The sequence below is a fragment of the Tympanuchus pallidicinctus genome, unplaced genomic scaffold, assembly GCF_026119805.1.
Source record: "Tympanuchus pallidicinctus isolate F22 unplaced genomic scaffold, pur_lepc_1.0 scaffold31, whole genome shotgun sequence".
In the NCBI taxonomy this organism is placed as follows: domain Eukaryota; kingdom Metazoa; phylum Chordata; class Aves; order Galliformes; family Phasianidae; genus Tympanuchus; species Tympanuchus pallidicinctus.
In genome coordinates, this window is record NW_026294749.1 from 8505817 (window position 1) to 8524532 (window position 18716).

General features: G+C 41.3%; 1 protein-coding gene across 1 annotated transcript in view; it reads right to left on the reverse strand.

Annotated features, from left to right (window-relative positions):
* Nucleotides 1-18716, reverse strand: part of JARID2 (jumonji and AT-rich interaction domain containing 2) — a 202402-nt gene that overhangs the window by 45948 nt on the left and 137738 nt on the right. Inside the window, exons 4-5 of the mRNA XM_052697756.1 lie at nt 13562-13731; nt 928-1104 (exon numbers count right to left, since the gene is read on the reverse strand). Coding sequence (XP_052553716.1) covers nt 928-1104; nt 13562-13731 — 347 coding nt within the window. The remainder of the gene's footprint in view (nt 1-927; nt 1105-13561; nt 13732-18716) is intronic.

Consider the following 18716-nt stretch of genomic DNA (forward strand, 5'->3'; position numbering starts at 1 on the left):
ATATCCTATTTAAAACGGTAAGGCAGCAGTTCTTTTACGTGCAACCTCATTTTTTATATGCAGAAATTTGTGGCTGTTATTTTGTTTGTTTTACATAAAAATCAATCCACAGTGCAAAGTTTTGATCCATAGCTTTTACAACATCAAAGCGCCTGCCTACAGATGACAGCTGAAATACTATTAGGTGTAACATCCTTTTCCACTTCTGCAAAAATAGTCCACAAACAGTGAGTATTTGAGGTAGTATGAACAATAAAAAAGCAGATTCAGACATCGTCTTGAAAAATAATCTGGTTTATATAACAAGGGCTTTCTTCACAGAAAATTTCTTTTTGAAAAGCAGAGATGAGGACCAAGATAATGAAGTAATTGGGATCAATTCATCTCTTCTTCAGAGCACAGAGTAGCAGGAAAGAAGGAAAAAAAGAAGGCACAGGTCACAACCATCTCTTAAAAAGTAACCTGTAGAAAAACCTTCCCATACTGCTGCTGAGAAGGAAGGTGAACAAGCAGTCACCAGAAGGAAAGGTTTTGAAGGTAAAATTAATACTGAGGAAGGGAAAAGGGAGCACAGAATCCATTTTGAAAAGACATCAGGCAAACAGGGCATAGACTTGTTACGATACAATAGCTCTTGCAAGAGGTGGAAGCACTCAGAAAGTACTCAGCACGGCTTTTAGGCCTGCCATTTTACACTAGGTGATGCTGTGACACACACTGATCCGTTTATCAAGACACAATAGGAGGACACTGTGACAGAAAGTTCTTGTAATGAATGCCGTTTCTGTTGATCTGCAAAGAAATAACTGAAGAGAGAACTTTAAGAAAAACCTTCCATTGCCAACAGCAATGCAGTCCCTTTACCAACTACAACTGTGGTATCAGTATCAATCAAATCAATGGAGAACAGCACTATTTAGAACCTACCTTGCCCATTTGGAACTTGTTTATGCGTCTTTCCTTTCCTGGGGGTTGACTGGCATGATGATGAAGCATTGTTTGTGGCTGTTTTTGTGTCCTCTGTCTCCTCCTCTTCCTCTTCTTCATCCTCGTCATCCTGAGAGCTTCCAAAATATACCATGTTGCTGGGCAGGGCTGGAGAACCTGATCATTAGAAATAAATTGCTCATTAGCATCATTGCATTCACTTACTGAACCATGCTCGATCATACTGTACTTGAGTGCTATGCACAGCAAGATAGAGGGACCCAGAGATGAAACGTCACAGCAGCACATAACTAACTGGAGTCTTTTTTTTATTTATTTGCTTCTACCAGCAGAATACATATGTGCTTGAAAAGCAGGTTTCTTCCCCTTCAAAAAAGCACATTCTATTCATACTTAGGACAAGCAGTCTTGCTACAAGTCCTAACTAATAGGTGTATTCAGAAAAGACTAATGCGCATGCTCAATTTCAAGTGCAGGTTTAAGTGCCTTACCGAAGTCGTAACGTATGAAGCAGAAGTTTACTGCCCTTCCAAACAGAAGAAAAAAAGAGCATTTACAAACCAGTCTGCACCCCAGTAATATTTTTAGGTTCCTAATACAATAAGATGTTAGCATTTAAACTTTACAGTGCTTTGTAGTCCTCTACTATTGTGCACAATGCTTTGCAATATTCTGGTCCTGTCTTACACAAAGAGAAAAACTGACACGATGAGAAGTTTGAATTTGCCTTGCACGTCCCTAGCAAAGGACAGAAAACAGGGAAGGTCTCTTGATTTCCACTGTGCTCCTCATGAGGATCTTGCCTCTCACCTCTCTCTTACTTCACACGTTTCCTCTAGCACACCTTGTTTGTGCAAAAAGACACATCGCTCAATTCAGCGAGAAATAAGCGAGGATCCACAAGTCTAACAATGACACAGGACAGTAATTTAAATCTACCTTGTGCACAAAATTGCATGTTGTGCAAGTGTACAGGCTTTCCAGGATTGCACCAGGACACATAATGTGACTTACAACACTCTATTTCAAAACGCATAAAGACCATCAACAACCAACAAACAGTTTCCTTTATCCAGATGTCAGTGAGCTCTTCCAGGCAGGGCAGGCATCCTAGGAGCCTCTTACTTACTCACAGAAAGACTTTTTTTTTTTAATTGAGAATGGGAAGAAATAGAAAATCTATAGAAGTGTAGGAGGACTCATCACTTCAAATTCCCCTGTAACTAAAGACAAAGGAAAAAGACAGCTGGGTACAGACTAACATGAGGTAGTGACTATTTGCCTGATGCATCCTTAGCAATCACTTTTGGCTTGAAGCTCTTTCAAACAGCAATTCTGTGTTTTGTTTGGTTTCAAATGGTTGGTGTTGCCACTGCCAACAGCTAACAAAATTAACCCACTGGAACATCTGCTTCAAATAAATAAGGGGAAAGACCCAAGGAAGGATGGAACAGGCAGAGCTGCAGGGGGACACACAGTGGCTATTTCAAAGGGATCACATCTGGCATTCACAGAAATGGGGCACTGCTATCCACAAGGCAGAGCTAATAGCAGTAAAGCCACATGGATATTGATCACAAGTGAAGACCTCTGCTCTCAATCCCTATACTAGACTCTATAGGATTGAGTTTTAGTCTCAGCAGCAACTCACTAAAGGACTACAAGACAGTCGCACTGGGGTGGTGCTGCCTGAAAAATAAATTGTCCTTCCTCCATGTAAGCAGCCAGGTCTGTGATGCAGATTCAGAAGTTACCAGCTTTGCAAGTTCGTGTTGTTCATCAGTAGTAATCAGGATCCAATGTCTGACACTACCAACACAGTGAGACATCAACAAGCAACAGCAATAAAAGTTCCTGTGAGGATCTCTCAAAATTAGGTTCAAACACAGACCGAAATCTATTATAATTAGATATATAAATACTTTCAGAAATTGCATCCTCCTGAGACACTTCAATGGGAGACACTGTCTATTCTGTTGTCTTTCCTAAGACTTCCCTAAGCCTCTTTGGACAGCTGCTTTCAACAGCAACCAGTAAAAAAAATTATCATCTGCAACACAAATGTTTTGTTACAACAGCAAATTCATTCTTCTTCTTTTATTTCGTTTTGGGAAGGTAGAGAATAAAGTACAGTACTACGTGATTCTGCTTAGAAAGGTCTAACCCAATCCGTGTAGGAGATGGAAACTTTACCTAGCTCCTGACACTCAATTGTTGCAATCTCAGCACATACATCTTCAGCTAGAATGATATTTTTTTAATTCTTTCCAATCAAGAACTGTGAACAACAATGGCTAAACTACATTCCTTGGACAGCTGGGACTGTTTGGAGAGAACATTTGCAGAGAAATTAGACTAGCAACGTCCAGTAACACCAGAGAGCCCTGCTAGTCTTCATTTTACTGATCTAAGCACTCTGCAATATGAGACCTCAGAAAAGCTGCTGTTCACTCCAGGTCATTGCCTCCCCTCCTCCTACCCCAGGCTCTTCCCACACATTTATTAAAGTTGACTTGCTGAACAGAAAAGAAAGGAAAAAGAAAAGAAAATACTAGTCTCAGGCATTTGTGTTCTATTTGAGCATCATTATGGATGAAAGACACTGCAAAAATCTAAAAGCTTTAAGCTTTCTTGCATGCTTTTTATATTGAAACTATCTTTATCACCACACAGCTAGGTGACCGCTCACCTTCTTCATTAATATTCCTGTCCTATCTATCCCACTTCCTCTCTGAGTTAGCACAGGGATGTGCACCAGTTGCCACCTCTGCAGGGAATGCCTGCTGTTGTTCCAAGTGGCTAACTTGTATAAACAACAGTAAGTAGCGTTATTGTAGCCATGCAGGCCTACAACCATTGGAGATCTGGAAAAGAATGCACTCAGAAGTGCCTTTTTTAAAAATCTCCACCAGCTGGTCTAATAAAACATATGGCCCTTCCTTGTAAATTCTGCCTGTCTTCACCTGTAGTTAAGAACACTGTTTGTCCTGCACACAGACTTCAGAAGAGACCAACAGCCATCTCCTCTTCTCCAGAACCAAAGCACAATTCTCAAAGCCTGCATGGGGCAATCTAAAGAGCAACATTAGAATTTAATTGATTACAAAGAGCAAAAAAAGAGGAGTTCCAGTGCTGTGGATATTTACACCCAGGATTTGGCACACGTCAGGTCTTGGAACTCTAAACATGCAACGCCTACTTCCTCACTTTCCATCCCCAAGAAAACAGCAGAACATCTGCAAAAGAGTTATGAGAGCCTGCAGCTGCACTGCATTTTACAAGTCTCCTTCTGTGCTGGGAGTCTCCAGTTTGTGCAGGCAGCTGCTACCACAAGAAGTGCAATGGATGAAAGTGGAGAGCCAGGAGCCAACACTTCAGCACCTGGGGAAAGTGAGGAACCCTCAGCCTCACTCGTATCAACAGACGTCTGGAAAATGGGATAAACCTGGTGGTCATCTAGAAAACAAAGATCTAGAAAATAAGTTGAGAAGAAATTTCCTCCAAGGAGCGCTGAGACATTTTTCTTGGCATCAGAATTGGTCTCGGAGAGCATGTACCCCATCTGGCTCTTGTTCTTCACTCCTGTGCCACTACCTTGGCTGGTCAGAGTAATTTTTTTTTATGGGGCCATGTGGTGAATCAGATCAGGGAACCAATTCAGATTAAAATCCCAGACTAAGGAAATGAAAGTCCATTAATAAATACTGTAACGGCAAAGTAATGTTAAAAGTTCTCAAGATTTGGAAAATTTCTATGCACACTTTTTCTTATTGAACGTGTAGCTTAATATATCACTCTGTTATTAAACAAAATATGAAACACAGTATGTTTCCAATCTCCTGTAGGAGCCGTACGTTTTACATTTTGTCTTGATGATGTCTAGGCACGTGGTCTCTAACTGCACTTTTTTGCAAGACACTTGATCTGCTCTGCATCCGTATTTGCCTAAAAGCACATGCCGTCACTAAAGAACTGGCTGAAGCTATTACAGTGTGATTGGTGGGAAAAAGAAAACATGGCAGAAAAATTAAGCCAAAAGAAAGGGCATGGAGCAGCACAGCAGAATAAGAGTGGGGCACAGATGCTAAGAGAGGATCAGAGAATCACATGAATGGCTTGGTTTGGAAGGGATCCCAAGGATCATCAAGTTCTAACCCCCCTGCCTCAGGCAAGGCCACCAACTTCCAGATCCAGTAAGAGGCCAGGTTGCCCAGGGCTCAATCCAACTTTGTCTTGAGCTCCTCCAGGGACAGAGAATCCACCACCTCTCTGGGCAGCCTGTTCCAGCACCTCACCACTCCCTGTGAAGAACTTCCCCAACATTCAATCTAAGCCTTCCCTCCTTGAGCTTAAAACCATTCCCCCTTATCCTTTCACTGTCTACTTGAGTAAAAAGTTAATTCCCCTCCTTTTTATAATCTCCTTTTAAATACTGGGGAAATGAAGCTACCAGGTGATGCAGGATGCTGAAGCAATGGGAACAGGAAAATGCAGGGAGAATGACTGACATTAAATAGCAACAACTACAGTAAAGCAGGAAGAACACCATTTATTTATCAGCAGTAGCCATCGGACACTGCCATCCACCCACTGTCTGATCTGGACACGTGCCACCCACCTTTCCTTGGGTAACAAACGAGGCAGCGTTATCTCACAGCCAAGCACAAAAGCACTAACGCCAAGGCCAGGAGGGCCAAGCCACCAAAGCTGGCTTTGCAAGACTAACAAGCTGCCATCGGACTGTAAGCCATGCAAAAAGCTCAGCCAGCAAACAAAGCGCTCGTCTCTCAACGTGCCAGAGCAGGATTCACCCCTGGTGTGGCGGGACACCATTGCGTGTGAGAAATGTAGAGAACACCATCCATGGTGATTTTTCTTTTTTCAATTCACTCATCAGGGTTACAATGAACTATGAATTGTTATTAAATAATAAAAAGGGAGGGTATTCAGTTATTTAAAAAATGAGTTTTGAAGTATTGTTGGCAACTATTTCTGCATGTATCTGCAGTTTCATTATTGAAATTCTCTCCAGTATTTTTCTCTCCTCTTCTATTGTGTGAGTGCAACACAAAAGAAAACCTAACTATATAGGAAAAACAATTACTGCAACTATACACAAAACGTTGCCTAATGGATATGAAAGGTTGACAAATCTATTGTGTCCTCTGCTACAACAATTTGATTCTTGTACAACAATAAGTACAAAGCAAAATTTTGATTTTTAAGTCACAGTGGTGCTTTTAGAAGCCTTCTGGGAAAGGTGCTACTATCTGCACGTGCAAAATGCAAGCCTGCTACTAACAGCAGGCACAACCTGTATGTGAGATGCATTGAACTCAGCAACAACTGCCTGATTAACAGAATAAACTGTTCTCTTTTTCAAACACTTTATTTGACTAATGAGGTCTTTTTTTCTTTATTTTTTTTTAATTTGACAATGTGTAATTTGTCCTCCTAAATTACTGTATGTTTTGTTTCTTGTTAAACTACATTAACTTTCGTCTTGGACTAGCAAAACATACTAAAAACTCCAGATCTGGAACGGAAGACTGGAATCAGAAGTACGGAAAGTGCATGTGCTTTGCCAAAAGCACTATTTCATTACTCTTCAGAATTAGCTGGCAGCTTTTCTGCAATATTTACTGAAGTACAAACCAAATGTTTTCATCTGGACAAGATTCAAACCGTGGTATGTTACAACCACAACAAAAATCCTCCCAATCCAAGAGCCTTCTCTACAATTTGGGCTGTGGTTTCTGTAAAATTCAGGGAGGATTCTTCTCCCTGAATTATTTACACCAGCTCTCTCTCCAACTCTTCCATTTTTTTTCTCCCAGCAATTATAAACATAACCCAGATGTGCTTTGGAAAACTCTTACAGCTATTCAAGCCATCAGAATGATTTAAGCACCAGGCAGGTCAAGGTATGAGGGACTAAAGCCTGCCCTGACAAACATGGTGCATGCCAAGCTCCACAGGCTGTGACCAGAGGTTTGGCTTTCCCTCTGACACACAGCCCCATTTGGGGCTGTACACAGGTGGAAAAACCTTGCCTCCCAAACGCTCCGATGTTCTGCCATCTCAGTGCTTCAAATTTAGGGCCTGATTCTCATTTATATAATAATATAAATACATCCTTATGACAGGACACCGTAAAGACCCCGAAGTGCGAATAAATGTAATTTATGCCCACACTTTATGGCCATTTTACGGAGCGAGGCTTAAAGAGAATGAACTACATAAACTCTATAGTAAAGAGCAATTGTATCTCACTTATCTCACTCCACCTGCAGGAACAGTCCCAGAGGGAGCTCTGAGGTGCCTGAACAAGAGGGAGGGAAAGGCCATCTCGAGCACAGAAACAAAACAGAGCTCGTAAACAAACAATTCCGAGCGTGTCTGCCGCGCCGCTGCACAAATCACTGAATGCTTAGTGTTATGGGCAACGTAATGGCCACTGTAATGATATAAAGCCCATTTTCTTCTGGGTCTGTTCTTCAGAGCAGTAGAGCTAAATCCAAAATCAAAAGCAAATGGTTTCATTCTTAGGGAAATACAATAAGGGGAGGGGAACACGTGAATTTTCAGGAGACAAATAAAAGGTTCACTTTCCAAAGTTAACAAAACACACACCAGAGTGACAGGCTACTGAATAATAAAAAACAAGTAGAGTGCTTCTCACATCTACAATTCATCTCTGACAACTTCAAAGCAGAACACGACAATCTCAAAGCAATATACCTCCACACATCTGGCTGGCTATGGAGGCAAATCTAAAAACCAATTCTTCCCACAAACACTTGAACCCCTGACTTTATGAACCTCTCCACCACAAACAAGACACGTCTGTACATTCCCAATCACTGTGTTGACATTCCAGAAAGAACTACCAAGCTATTTTTCAATCCCTAGAGATCCTCAGCCCCATCACTTGCACGAAACTCACCTCTTGGGGAGCACTGAACCTTCCCACAGGGTCGCAGCTTGCTGAACCATGTGCACTCACTGCTGGTGGGAAGGAAGGGCAGGAATCCCCTTTGCCAAAATACACAAATTTACCCACCTGGCTATGAACTGTGGGCCCTGAGGATTTGAAGCGTGGTTTCTGCAACCACAGAATTCGGGTTTTATGTCGGTACCTTATTCATAATCAACATCCAGCTCCGCCAATACCTCTACACAGAGTTAAATGTTATCCTCCTTTTACAGAAGAGCTAAGCAGCTTGCCTGGAGACTCAGAGGAAGTCTCTGGCAAACACAAAGACCAAACCACAAGATTAGTCTCCCATTTCAACAAGCTAATTTCATCCTGTGGCTTTTTGCAGGAGTAAATACAGGAATCATTAACATCAGAAAAGGGTCTCAAACCAGGAGGAGCCAGAGAAGGCACTGATCCTGCTGCAGCACATGCAGGCTGCTCCACCGGGCCTCCAGTAACCCTTCAAGCTCCTTAACCTCCTGGGTCAGCCAAGATGTACACCACTGCAGCACAGCTGGAGGGACAGCCTTGCAGTGGTGCTCCCACCCTAGCAAAGAGAAGCCTCTGCATACCTTCTGCTTCACAGAGCACCCGCTCCATGCCTGCCCTGATTAAATTCCTCATGTCCTAAATCACTACGGGAGCAACACACTTCATAAGCAGACTAAACGGTTGCATGTTTGATGCATCTTTTATCCCACACACAGAAGGGATCTTTCACGTTTCAATGCTACCCCAACCTTAAAATAGAACTTCAAAATAGTGAGATTACAGACACCAAATGCAATCTTGTTTTTATTAAGTGCTTTGCGCAATGAGGACTCTACACACCAGAGCTTATGCTTGCATTTTCAGTGCATCCTAAAATTTCAGTCTCAAGCATGATATGATTTAACAACTCAAAACCTATAAAATGTCTTCCTCCAGCATTTAAAGCCAATCATCCTAAACCTTTATGTTATACTATTACTTTGGAATTATAAAAACTAGCCTAGACTGCAAAGCCTTTAAAGCCTTACATTTTTGGACAGTGTCAGCATTTCACTGCATTGCTTTCATCCCAATCAAATGCCTGTGCTGTTTACTGTGCTTATCCCAACCTGATGAACACGACTACAAGGTTGTAGTGTGCTGCCTCTGAATGTTGATGCTTCAAATAATGGCTACTGATGCTGCAGCCTTTGACTCACAAGGGCACCAAGGATGTATTTTGGAAACTTTCCTCTTCCCAATCCCTGAGCAGACATGCAGGCCTGCCATGCTGGCACCTGCCTTGCATCCACCCATTATCCCATCTAATTCTGGAAGGGTACCTAAAAAAGCCCCAGAGGCTGCTCAATGGAGGCAATGCATGAAAACAAGACAGGAGAGACAATATTGGATCTATGGTCCCCAAGCTTACCTCCTAAACAAGGTGGTTAAAAAAAAAAAAGAGAGAAAGACAAGGTTTCTAAGAACAAATTGCAATAGGACTGCATCAGTGAGATTAAGTTCCTGGTTTCTGAAGTTTGGACAAGCATGCTGCTAGTAAAATTTTCTATTTTGGTTTTGCCCAATAGTAATAAATCATGTTGTTAAATCATTGCAGTACTCAAGGAACAGTCACATGTTTTTCAGTTAAAATAGTCTGAAAACTCAATTTGTGAGATCTCAATTAAATTATCCTTATTTAGGAATCCCTGAAATTCTCTAGCATGTAGGTCCCAGAGGCCTGACTTAATTAGAAAATTGATCATGGGAAAACTTTTAAAAATGTAGGCTCCTAATCATAGCCTGTTATCACCTTTTGCCAAGGATCCATTTCTCAGGGGGACATCCTTCTCTTCTCCTTTTTAGCTCTGTATTACTCAAATTGCAATATTTTAAAACTGTGAATGACTATGGAGAATAGAGGCAACTTAAATGCACCATAAAGGAAGCCATTAAGAAAAGTTTGATCAGAAGCAAAAAACAACAACAAAAAAGTAAAAGTGAATGGTGCTGTGTGTCAGCATGCAGATGACATGCCGGTATCTACACGCACTGCTGAAAGATACTAATTAAGCCTCTGGCAAAGGGCATACAGGCTCCTTCAAACAAGCTATTTAAAGATAAGAACACTGCAGACAAACACTTCAGAGATATCTGCGCTATTCCCTTCCTTCTTGTGCTGGAAATTCTAGGTCACAATTAAAAAATAAATGAAAATGAAAAAGGAGGAAGGCTTTAAAATCATTCAGAGAAGGTGGGGCTTGCCAAATCTGGTCAGCTAGACGTATTCCTGGGTGCACAGATACTCATCAGCTGGTACAGCTTTTCATTTTACCCTGCTTACCTTATAAGAAGCAATTAGCACACTGCATTGTCAAACCGAAGGTTCAAAAAACAAACTCTAATTAAAAATATGTTTAAAGCCCCTAGTATTCTTGATAATGAAATCAAGCAGGTCATCTTGGTTAAATTACCTCCCTTTGAAATTACAGGACGCTATAAATAAATAAATACATACATAAATAGAAGTGCCGTGGAGCATTAGATTCTCTGACACATAGTTGGAACCCAGTTAAATGGGATTCTTCTTCCTAAATACTGGAGCTTGCACACATAAGGGGCCGTGTTTCCAAACCATGGCATTCAGCTGCTGCTGCTCGAAGTAAACCCCACATAGTATTGAAGTGTGAACTTCCAGTTGTGGCTGCGATTTTTACACTTCTCTGTTTAGAAATGGAAAATAAAAGTACAACCTGATGCGGTACCACAAATTTACACCATGCTGTGACACTGCTGCTGGGTGTGGTGGTATAAGCTGAGATATGTGACCACAGAGCTGCTTCCCCACTGGTCCTGATGAACACTCTCTCACCAGAGCAAAGCTTTGGCCACGAACACACTGACCCTGATGAGGAGGAGTAGGACCTCAGAGCCCTGATTTAAAAAATTATACATATTCACACAAATATGAAGATTCACTGAATGGCATCATACCACTACTACAATTATTTCCAAGGATCTGAACTTGCATCTTATCACCATGAATTCGTGAGTGCTGTGGCACATTTCCAGGTGCCTCTGTCTCACTTCACTCAAATGCACACTGCCAGGGCTGCACAGAATAACCACGTGGCCTGTGGCAATGTAAGGAATTCGGAACTCCTCAGCATTTCAATGAAAACGTGGCAGTAGGTTGAAAAACAAAGGAATCCCTTTTGAAAAAAACACAAGCTTTTCTGAAGCAAAGTCTAAGCAAGATGTTCTTTCTCTCTCCAAATTCACCAGGTATCACTGGAAGAGCACCACCAAAACAAGCTGGCCAATGTCCTTGGAGGCTACTTGCTTGTCCCTTCTGGAACTACAGTGGGCTGCTGCATGAACTTCCCACAAGCATATGAAGGAGCAGCTTCCATTGGCTTTATTACAACAGGGACATCAAGAGTGCCCGCTGTCTGCAGAATTTCAAGCAGCCAGCACTGCCTCAGGAGACACAACAGTTCAGAAACAGAAGCTAACACCAATCTCAACCACCACACTCCCTGTCCCTCCAAGTTACAGCCTTTGCTTCTCCAGAGAAATGCATTCTGGTACCACATGTCTAAGATTTCTCCCCATCTTTTGCTAGTTCTCCGCAGGCTTTGTACAATGGGGGATGGAGCTACACTGTGAGTGCTGGAACACTCTTTCTGGTTTTCTTCAGCCTCTTTAATCAGATAAAGAACATGCCACGTGTGGCACTCCTGGTGCTGATTTTCTCTCCTGGTTTTTAACATAATTATAATTGGGATCTTAGCGACTGAATGTCTGTGTTGTCTGAAATATACAAGTACTTCTGCTTACCGAAGAAATTAGAATGAATTGCGAGTCCTTAATTGACAGTACAAAACATCAATTATTCTACAGATGAATAACAAAGAAGAAAATTACAGGTGCAAGAGCTAAACAGCCACTGATTAAAATAAAAAAAAAAGCCCACACCTTCTGAATGAAGCACTGAAATAGGACAAAAGTACCCATGCTTTGTGTTTCCACTGTAAGAGCAGAACACTAAGAGACAGTAGGAAATGAAAACGGAGATAAGTCATATCCCCACTTAGGTTGCCTTTTTATAAGTGCAAGTGCCTTCAAAGCTATAAATAACACATGCTTAGTTAGCAAGCAGTGGAAACAAGCGTGTGAATGCAGCCATGTGTGCTCATACACACACACACCCTTCTGAATTTTCCCACCAACAACTGTGGCAGTTGGCCCAGATCACAGCAGTGACATGCTGCCAACAGACCGATCAACCTCACAGCAGACTAAATTAGAAATACATTTCCACAGATTAAATTTCAGAGGACTGTGATGCTACTTTAAACTCCGTTAAATTCTGCTCCTTGCAATCCTTTAAACAAACACTCCTTCCCAACAGGAAGGAGGCTTCATTTTAGACCAGAGTCTAAATTAGTTACTACCCTAAAGATGCTACAACTCGAATACCTCACTGAATAAACAAACAAACAGAAAAAAAAAAGAAAAAGAAAAAGAAATCCATTCTGCATTACAGCAAGACAGCCTTGGCAAAAAGAAAAAACTATAGGTGGTGTTGACCAGCGCTGTTAGAAGGCACAACACAGACCTTAGAACTAGAAACAGTAGCTTAAACACAGCAACACAAGTGGGAGCAACTAGCTTTGAAGGATTCAAGCCCTTAGGGAAGACTTCTGCAGACAAGCTCTATCTGTAATAAATGCAGATCCCTTCACCCCTTTTGCTTTCACAACAAAATAACAGCAAGAGGTATCATGCCAGCATTTCAAGGACAGAGCAGCAACTAAACTATAGGGGAAGGAGGGCACCTGCCAAAACAGAAACACTACAAGATCCAACATAACAGTTATGGTTTAAATGAAAGACACTGTCTTCAGGACATGACTTGGGGCACAGGGGCAAGAAGAGTCCCAACAAAAATGACCCCCAACTCTGCCATGCAAGCTTGCAGACACACACCTGTAATGGCACTATACAGCTCCAGCTAGCTAGCCTAGGCAACTGCTATGAAATTAGCTGGGAAAGTGGGATCTCTCTCAGTACAACTTCAGATACCTTGTCTTCACTAGGTTTGCACAGTGGAACGGTTAGCATGTTTTAATTATTACCATGGTAACAATCCAGCTTTTAGGGCAGTTATGATTAAGAACAATGGCAATACTTCCATCCTCCATCAGATGAAAAGCATCACCCAGATTGAACAGCAAAGACAGCAAATTGGCAGAAAAGCAGAATTTCCAACCAGATTTCTCACACTGCAGGAATAATTACTTGGTAAAGTTAAGTACTTCTTCAGTTTACAGTCAAATGAGGGTGGGGAGAATTTAAGAGAGCTAGAGGAAAATCCATTCAAGGTAACAAGAGTGCTAAAAATTAGAAGAATTCCCTTTTGCACTATTACCAGCCTTGTTTTCCGGTCTTTACAACCATGAACTTGAATGCTCCTCCAGATACACTCAAATTGCAGGAGCTGAAATGCACGTAATATATTATATATATATGTATAAATATATAGAGCATAACACCAGGACGTTTGTATAGCTGCTATGCAGCACGTGGCACTGCTGCTTACTCTTTGAATGAGATTGTACCCACAAGCTGCTGCTTGTGTCCTACCTCGAAGAGTCCTACCTCGAAGACAGAGGAAAGTAAGAAAATCTTCTGTCTTGGGCTTCCTTTTGGAGAGGTCAGAAATCTGAGTGGCGGGAGGGGGTAACAACGGTTCCACTATCTTTATTGGAGTTGTGCTGGGACTGTTTGGCTGGGACTGAGCAAACTTCCTTTGTGCTTGCAGCCTTGGCCTGTGGAAACAAGAGCACATCAGAAACACGTTAGGCAGAACTTGCAGGAGAGACATCAGAGCATCAAAATCAGTTTAAATAAAGAGAGACAGAATCCATCTCCTAGAAACAGCATACATAGCAGTGGATTGTGGTTTTCACAAAACCAGAAAGGCAACATCTTGATTATAAAATCTGAGAGTACTATTTCATATGTTCAGAATATTTTCTTGCACATCATACACTTACAGTTCATTATTCGCTTATTTGGAAATTAATTAAATCTGTATTCTGCATCAGGAAAGTGACTTTTTTTTAAGTGTTAAAGTTTTCTTTGCCTCTTGTTATTTGGGTGTTCTTTTTAAATCACAATTAATCGATCTAAGATGAGATGTATTTTAGCCTCATTAAAATTCTTCATTTATTCCAATCTGTTAGCATCTTATTCAGATAATAAGAATACATATTAATATACGTGGTATCTGTATTTGTGCCCAGACCTGCGAAAACAAAGCAAAACCTTTAGGGAAATACATTTTTGATTGTGAAAATATCAGGCAGAAGCCATTAGATTTTCATTCCAGCTTGAAAGACCAAGGAGGGCTGAGGTGTGGTTATTAAGTGTTTGTGACAAATTCATAACGATGAGGGACACGAACAGACTGAATTTGTTCCAGTCCTGGTACTGGGCAATGGCCTGACACTCTCTGCTAAGTTTTAGAGCGTGACCGTATGTACGATTATGGGAAATGAACAGAAGCAAGTGGTTTTGGCAGTCAGACTGCAAATTATTTCAAGCCTATCTGAAGGCTCTGATTAACTACTAGGTGGCAATGAATATGATTTTCTTTAATACGTCTGGAACACAAATTGGTATTAGGGAATGCGCTCTGGGGCAGGACAGATACCCGGAGGGGGTCTCGCCAGGAACTTGACTCAGCTCAGCATTTAAGAACATGCTAATTTCTCACTTAAGCAACTGGGACTCTAATTATGATCGCTATTACAGCTTCAAAAAGGAGAGAAGCTCCTGAAAGAACTTAAAACCTCATTGAGAAAGGATGCAATTTTATGTCATTTTCTTCCCTAATAGCAGCATATTTACATAATGTAGAACTTAAACACGTATCAAATAACACTGAAGAAAAAGCCAGGTCTTGTCATTCCACTGCAGACATGAGACAGTGAATGCATAGTTATCATTCAGCATGGAAGAAACACGTAATTGGTAAACTTCTTTTTTACAGATATTACGCTAAAGTTGCTGGGTAGGTCTGAAAGTATATTTTAAACTTCCTCAATTTTGTCCTAGCAATGTTTATACGCATCTCCTAATGACAGCGGAGAAGAAAAGCAGCATTCAGCAGTTTTCTCCCTGAGCTGCACATGAAATTGTCTGTGTCCTCAGGATTCACTCCCCTCTCAAATAACAACAAAAAAATCCCTACCCAATCCTCACAGCCATTCTTACTATTTACAGGTCTCTCCTTAACAGCAGGTATATTATGGTTTTTATATATACATATTTTTAACATAGTGCTTATAATCTGTGAACTGGAACTAAAAGACTACAGATACATTTCCTATTATTTAAGAACAATTATCTTTCCAGAATGGAGATCTTACGTAGACCTACCTACATCCCCCCCAAATTACTCCAATTGCATTTCAAAGCACTGTTCCTCCAAGAATACTCTTGTACTGGATGTATGAGATTTTAATTCCAACCAACTACATTTCTATCAGCAAAACCACACATGTGGCCAGAGAGAAATGCTTTGTGTTGGCTTCTGTTCCGCACAAAACATACCCTCTCTAGCCAAAAAAGCAGACTATAAAAAGGTCAGCAAGTGAGATCCCTGCTGTCATCTGCGGAGCAACTTTTCCCAACAGCCACGGTGTTCTGGCTGGGCTGTTAAAAGCATACGCAGCCCAGTGGCCGGGTCAGCCAAATGTTTCTCGGAAACTACCTGCTGCAGTGCAATGTGATCACAGCCAAGCAGCAAGGAGGACTCTGCAGCCCCTCAGAAAGCAAGCTATAAGCCTGTTTCATGGTTTAGAATCAAACCTCCGCAGCAAGGCCTGGCAAGGGCTGTCTGTAGCATCCCAGTTACCGGTCCCTGGAGCAGTGGAAAGGGATTAGGGACAGCCACTTTTCACCACCCTCCACGCTCCAGCGGGGGTCCTTCAGCTCAGTGCCGACAGCTGGAAAGCCAGGCCTTTCCCCAGCCTCATTCCAGGCTGCGGACACGAACTTTTGCCGTTTCCTGGGGAGGCTGCGCAGACTTGTTACCATATGATCAAACGTGTCAGAGACGTTTCCTCTCCTGCAGACAAACGTGGAGCACCGCTGCTGATGTACACCATACTTCTTCACAGTTGGCTTTCACCCACCAGATCCCCAGAAACAGGCCTGTCCCTTCCAAACACGAGCTTCTTCTTAACATCCCCAACAATCAGTATTAGCAATTCAATTTATAAAAGCAAGCAAATGAAGGCACTCTCTTACAGCTGCCATACCCTCAAGGTTTCTGCAATAACTCCTGCTTTATGTATATTTCCTCCACAGGCTTCCGCCTTCATGCCATCAAGCAGCTTTCAATCCAGATCTGTGTGAAGATGGCCAGCTTCCATGGTGGACCAGCAAAGGGTCCACACACACACACACTTCAAAACATGGGTCCTTGTGAAGGAATGTATGCATCTTCACAGCCTGAAATTACTCCATGAAAACCTCTAGAAGCATAAAACCAATTATTTCGGGTACGATTTCATGTTGCACTTAATCCAATCTAAGTGTGAAACTGTGCCAAAAGAGGAGGCCAGGCCCTCTGCTAGGGTTCCATCAGATGAGGCCGCACGGGCTGCAGTGCTCTGAGCCGGGCAGAGAAGGTAATGGAGGGACAGAAGGGCTCAGAAAGACTTTTTGCATATGATAAGGGCATAACATAACAGTGTGGTTTCACTCTTCACTTGTTAAGACATCAGAGCCTGCTGGAATGGCCTACTTAGCACACACCAGGCAGCAGGGGACAGATTGGCACAAGCAGAAAAAAAGAGTAACAACAACCACGTTTCCTTCCTCAAAATAAATTGCTCTCCCTGTCCTCATCTAAAGGGCATATGCTATATAAGGCTTGCAAACATTCAAACAGAGCAGCTATGCAAGAAGGAAAACGATGTGGGAAAAGCTCAATACCACATCTAAACACCATGCAAACACCATCCAAACAGCCAGAAATATCTAAACTATTTAAAAATAAATGGTAATTCACCTTCCCCCAACAGAAAGTTGTTTTCCTTCTACTGTTTTTGACAGACCTTAAACACCTACCCATGACATGAAATTCAAAAAATCTTCTGTCTGAGAAAGTCTCCACTTCCCATTGATGTGCTTCTCTATATAACCTATTATTTAGGACTGAGACTGCAAATTACAGCTCGAGACTAAAGCTGCACAGCAAAAATATCCCCAGCGCACAAACTCAGGCTAGGCTAAAAATCATCTCTCTGCAGTGTGAAATACACTTTTTGAAGTTTTTCTATGCTGAATTTATTTTTGTTGAACGATTTAAGCAAAAGATGTTATTTATAATCCAAACATTACAGTTTGCATTAGCTAAAAATACTTCAGAAACATCTTTTAAAATAGAAGCTCCCAGCACCATTTCTTCAGCACGCAGGCGTATTTAGTAAGAAAACACCAACTGTAGAAAGGCAGGCTTTTCTTTGCAAATTACAGGTTGGTAATGCCAGTCTGTTAATATATTTACTAAATATTAATACTCTAGATAGTGTGCATGCTGTGCAAAACATATTAAGTTATCATATAGTAGATGTACAACTAAATCTGTACAAAAATCTTCCACTGTCTTCCGTCTATTACTCTGTAACTCCTAAGTGAAAGCAAAGCATAGGGACTGTAAAACATACAGAGTGAAGAACTGTATGGCAACACGTACATTTCAACTGTTAACACATGTACTCACATCGCTCTATTTAAGGCCAATTTAGGAGTTGAGAAGCACTTTGCATACCTAGGCATCTCAACTGGCAAAAAACTGCAAAACAAACTTTATCTTTTTCAAATATTCTCCAATCTCTCTCTAGTAACGTGCAGATTTTCATAAAACTTCCTGCCTGTGATCTGCTGCAATGTTTGCTTGCTATTTCATCTCATAACCTTTAGCGTATTCTTTGAACTTCATTTTTATCTTCATTGTACCCTGATGTTTATGTCTTTTTTTCTTTTTCAGAGCACCACTAGAGTTACATTTCCAAACACTAAAGGAATGGTAGCTTGAGTGTTACCATTTCAAGATTAATTCACATCTCCCTTCTTGATGCAGGTATGTTTTCCACTTTTTGAACTGCTAGGGAGCAACCTAAGCTAAGTCTAAGGACTCAGCATCTTTCTGAAAACAGAATCAGCATTTGGTTACTTTTAGTTGCTTCTGCTGCTTCTCTGCAGAGCAATTGCAAGGCAAGTATTTGTACATATGTAATTTTGTTACATTAAAGTGGCTACTACAAATAAGTGGCAACAGGCTGGTACCAGTTTTCACCAAATGCTGTTAGAATACAGGATCACTGCCTGACCTAGGAATAGATATTGAGGCAACACACCTTACTGCAATACATCCTGCAGTGACATGCAGAAAGCTTGGCCTCTTTATTATTCCTTTGTGAGGCTTCTCAGTTCCCACTTCTGCTGACCTACCAAAGCATTTTTCTGTATCTTTTACTTATTCCCAACAATTTGGATATCCAGAGTTCACCATCTTCTGCTTTGTCATAATAAACATAAACAACACATTTACTTTAACAGCACTGCACATCGTGACACTCAACCATGCAAACTGCGCCTGCAAAGATTTTTTTATGAGTACAACTTTAACAAGGTAAACAAATACTGAAGTGTGATCTTTTAAGATATGTTCAGCTCCCATTAAAAATAAGTCAATTTAAGCTTTAACAGCCAGATGCCCACTGCACATCAAATGATT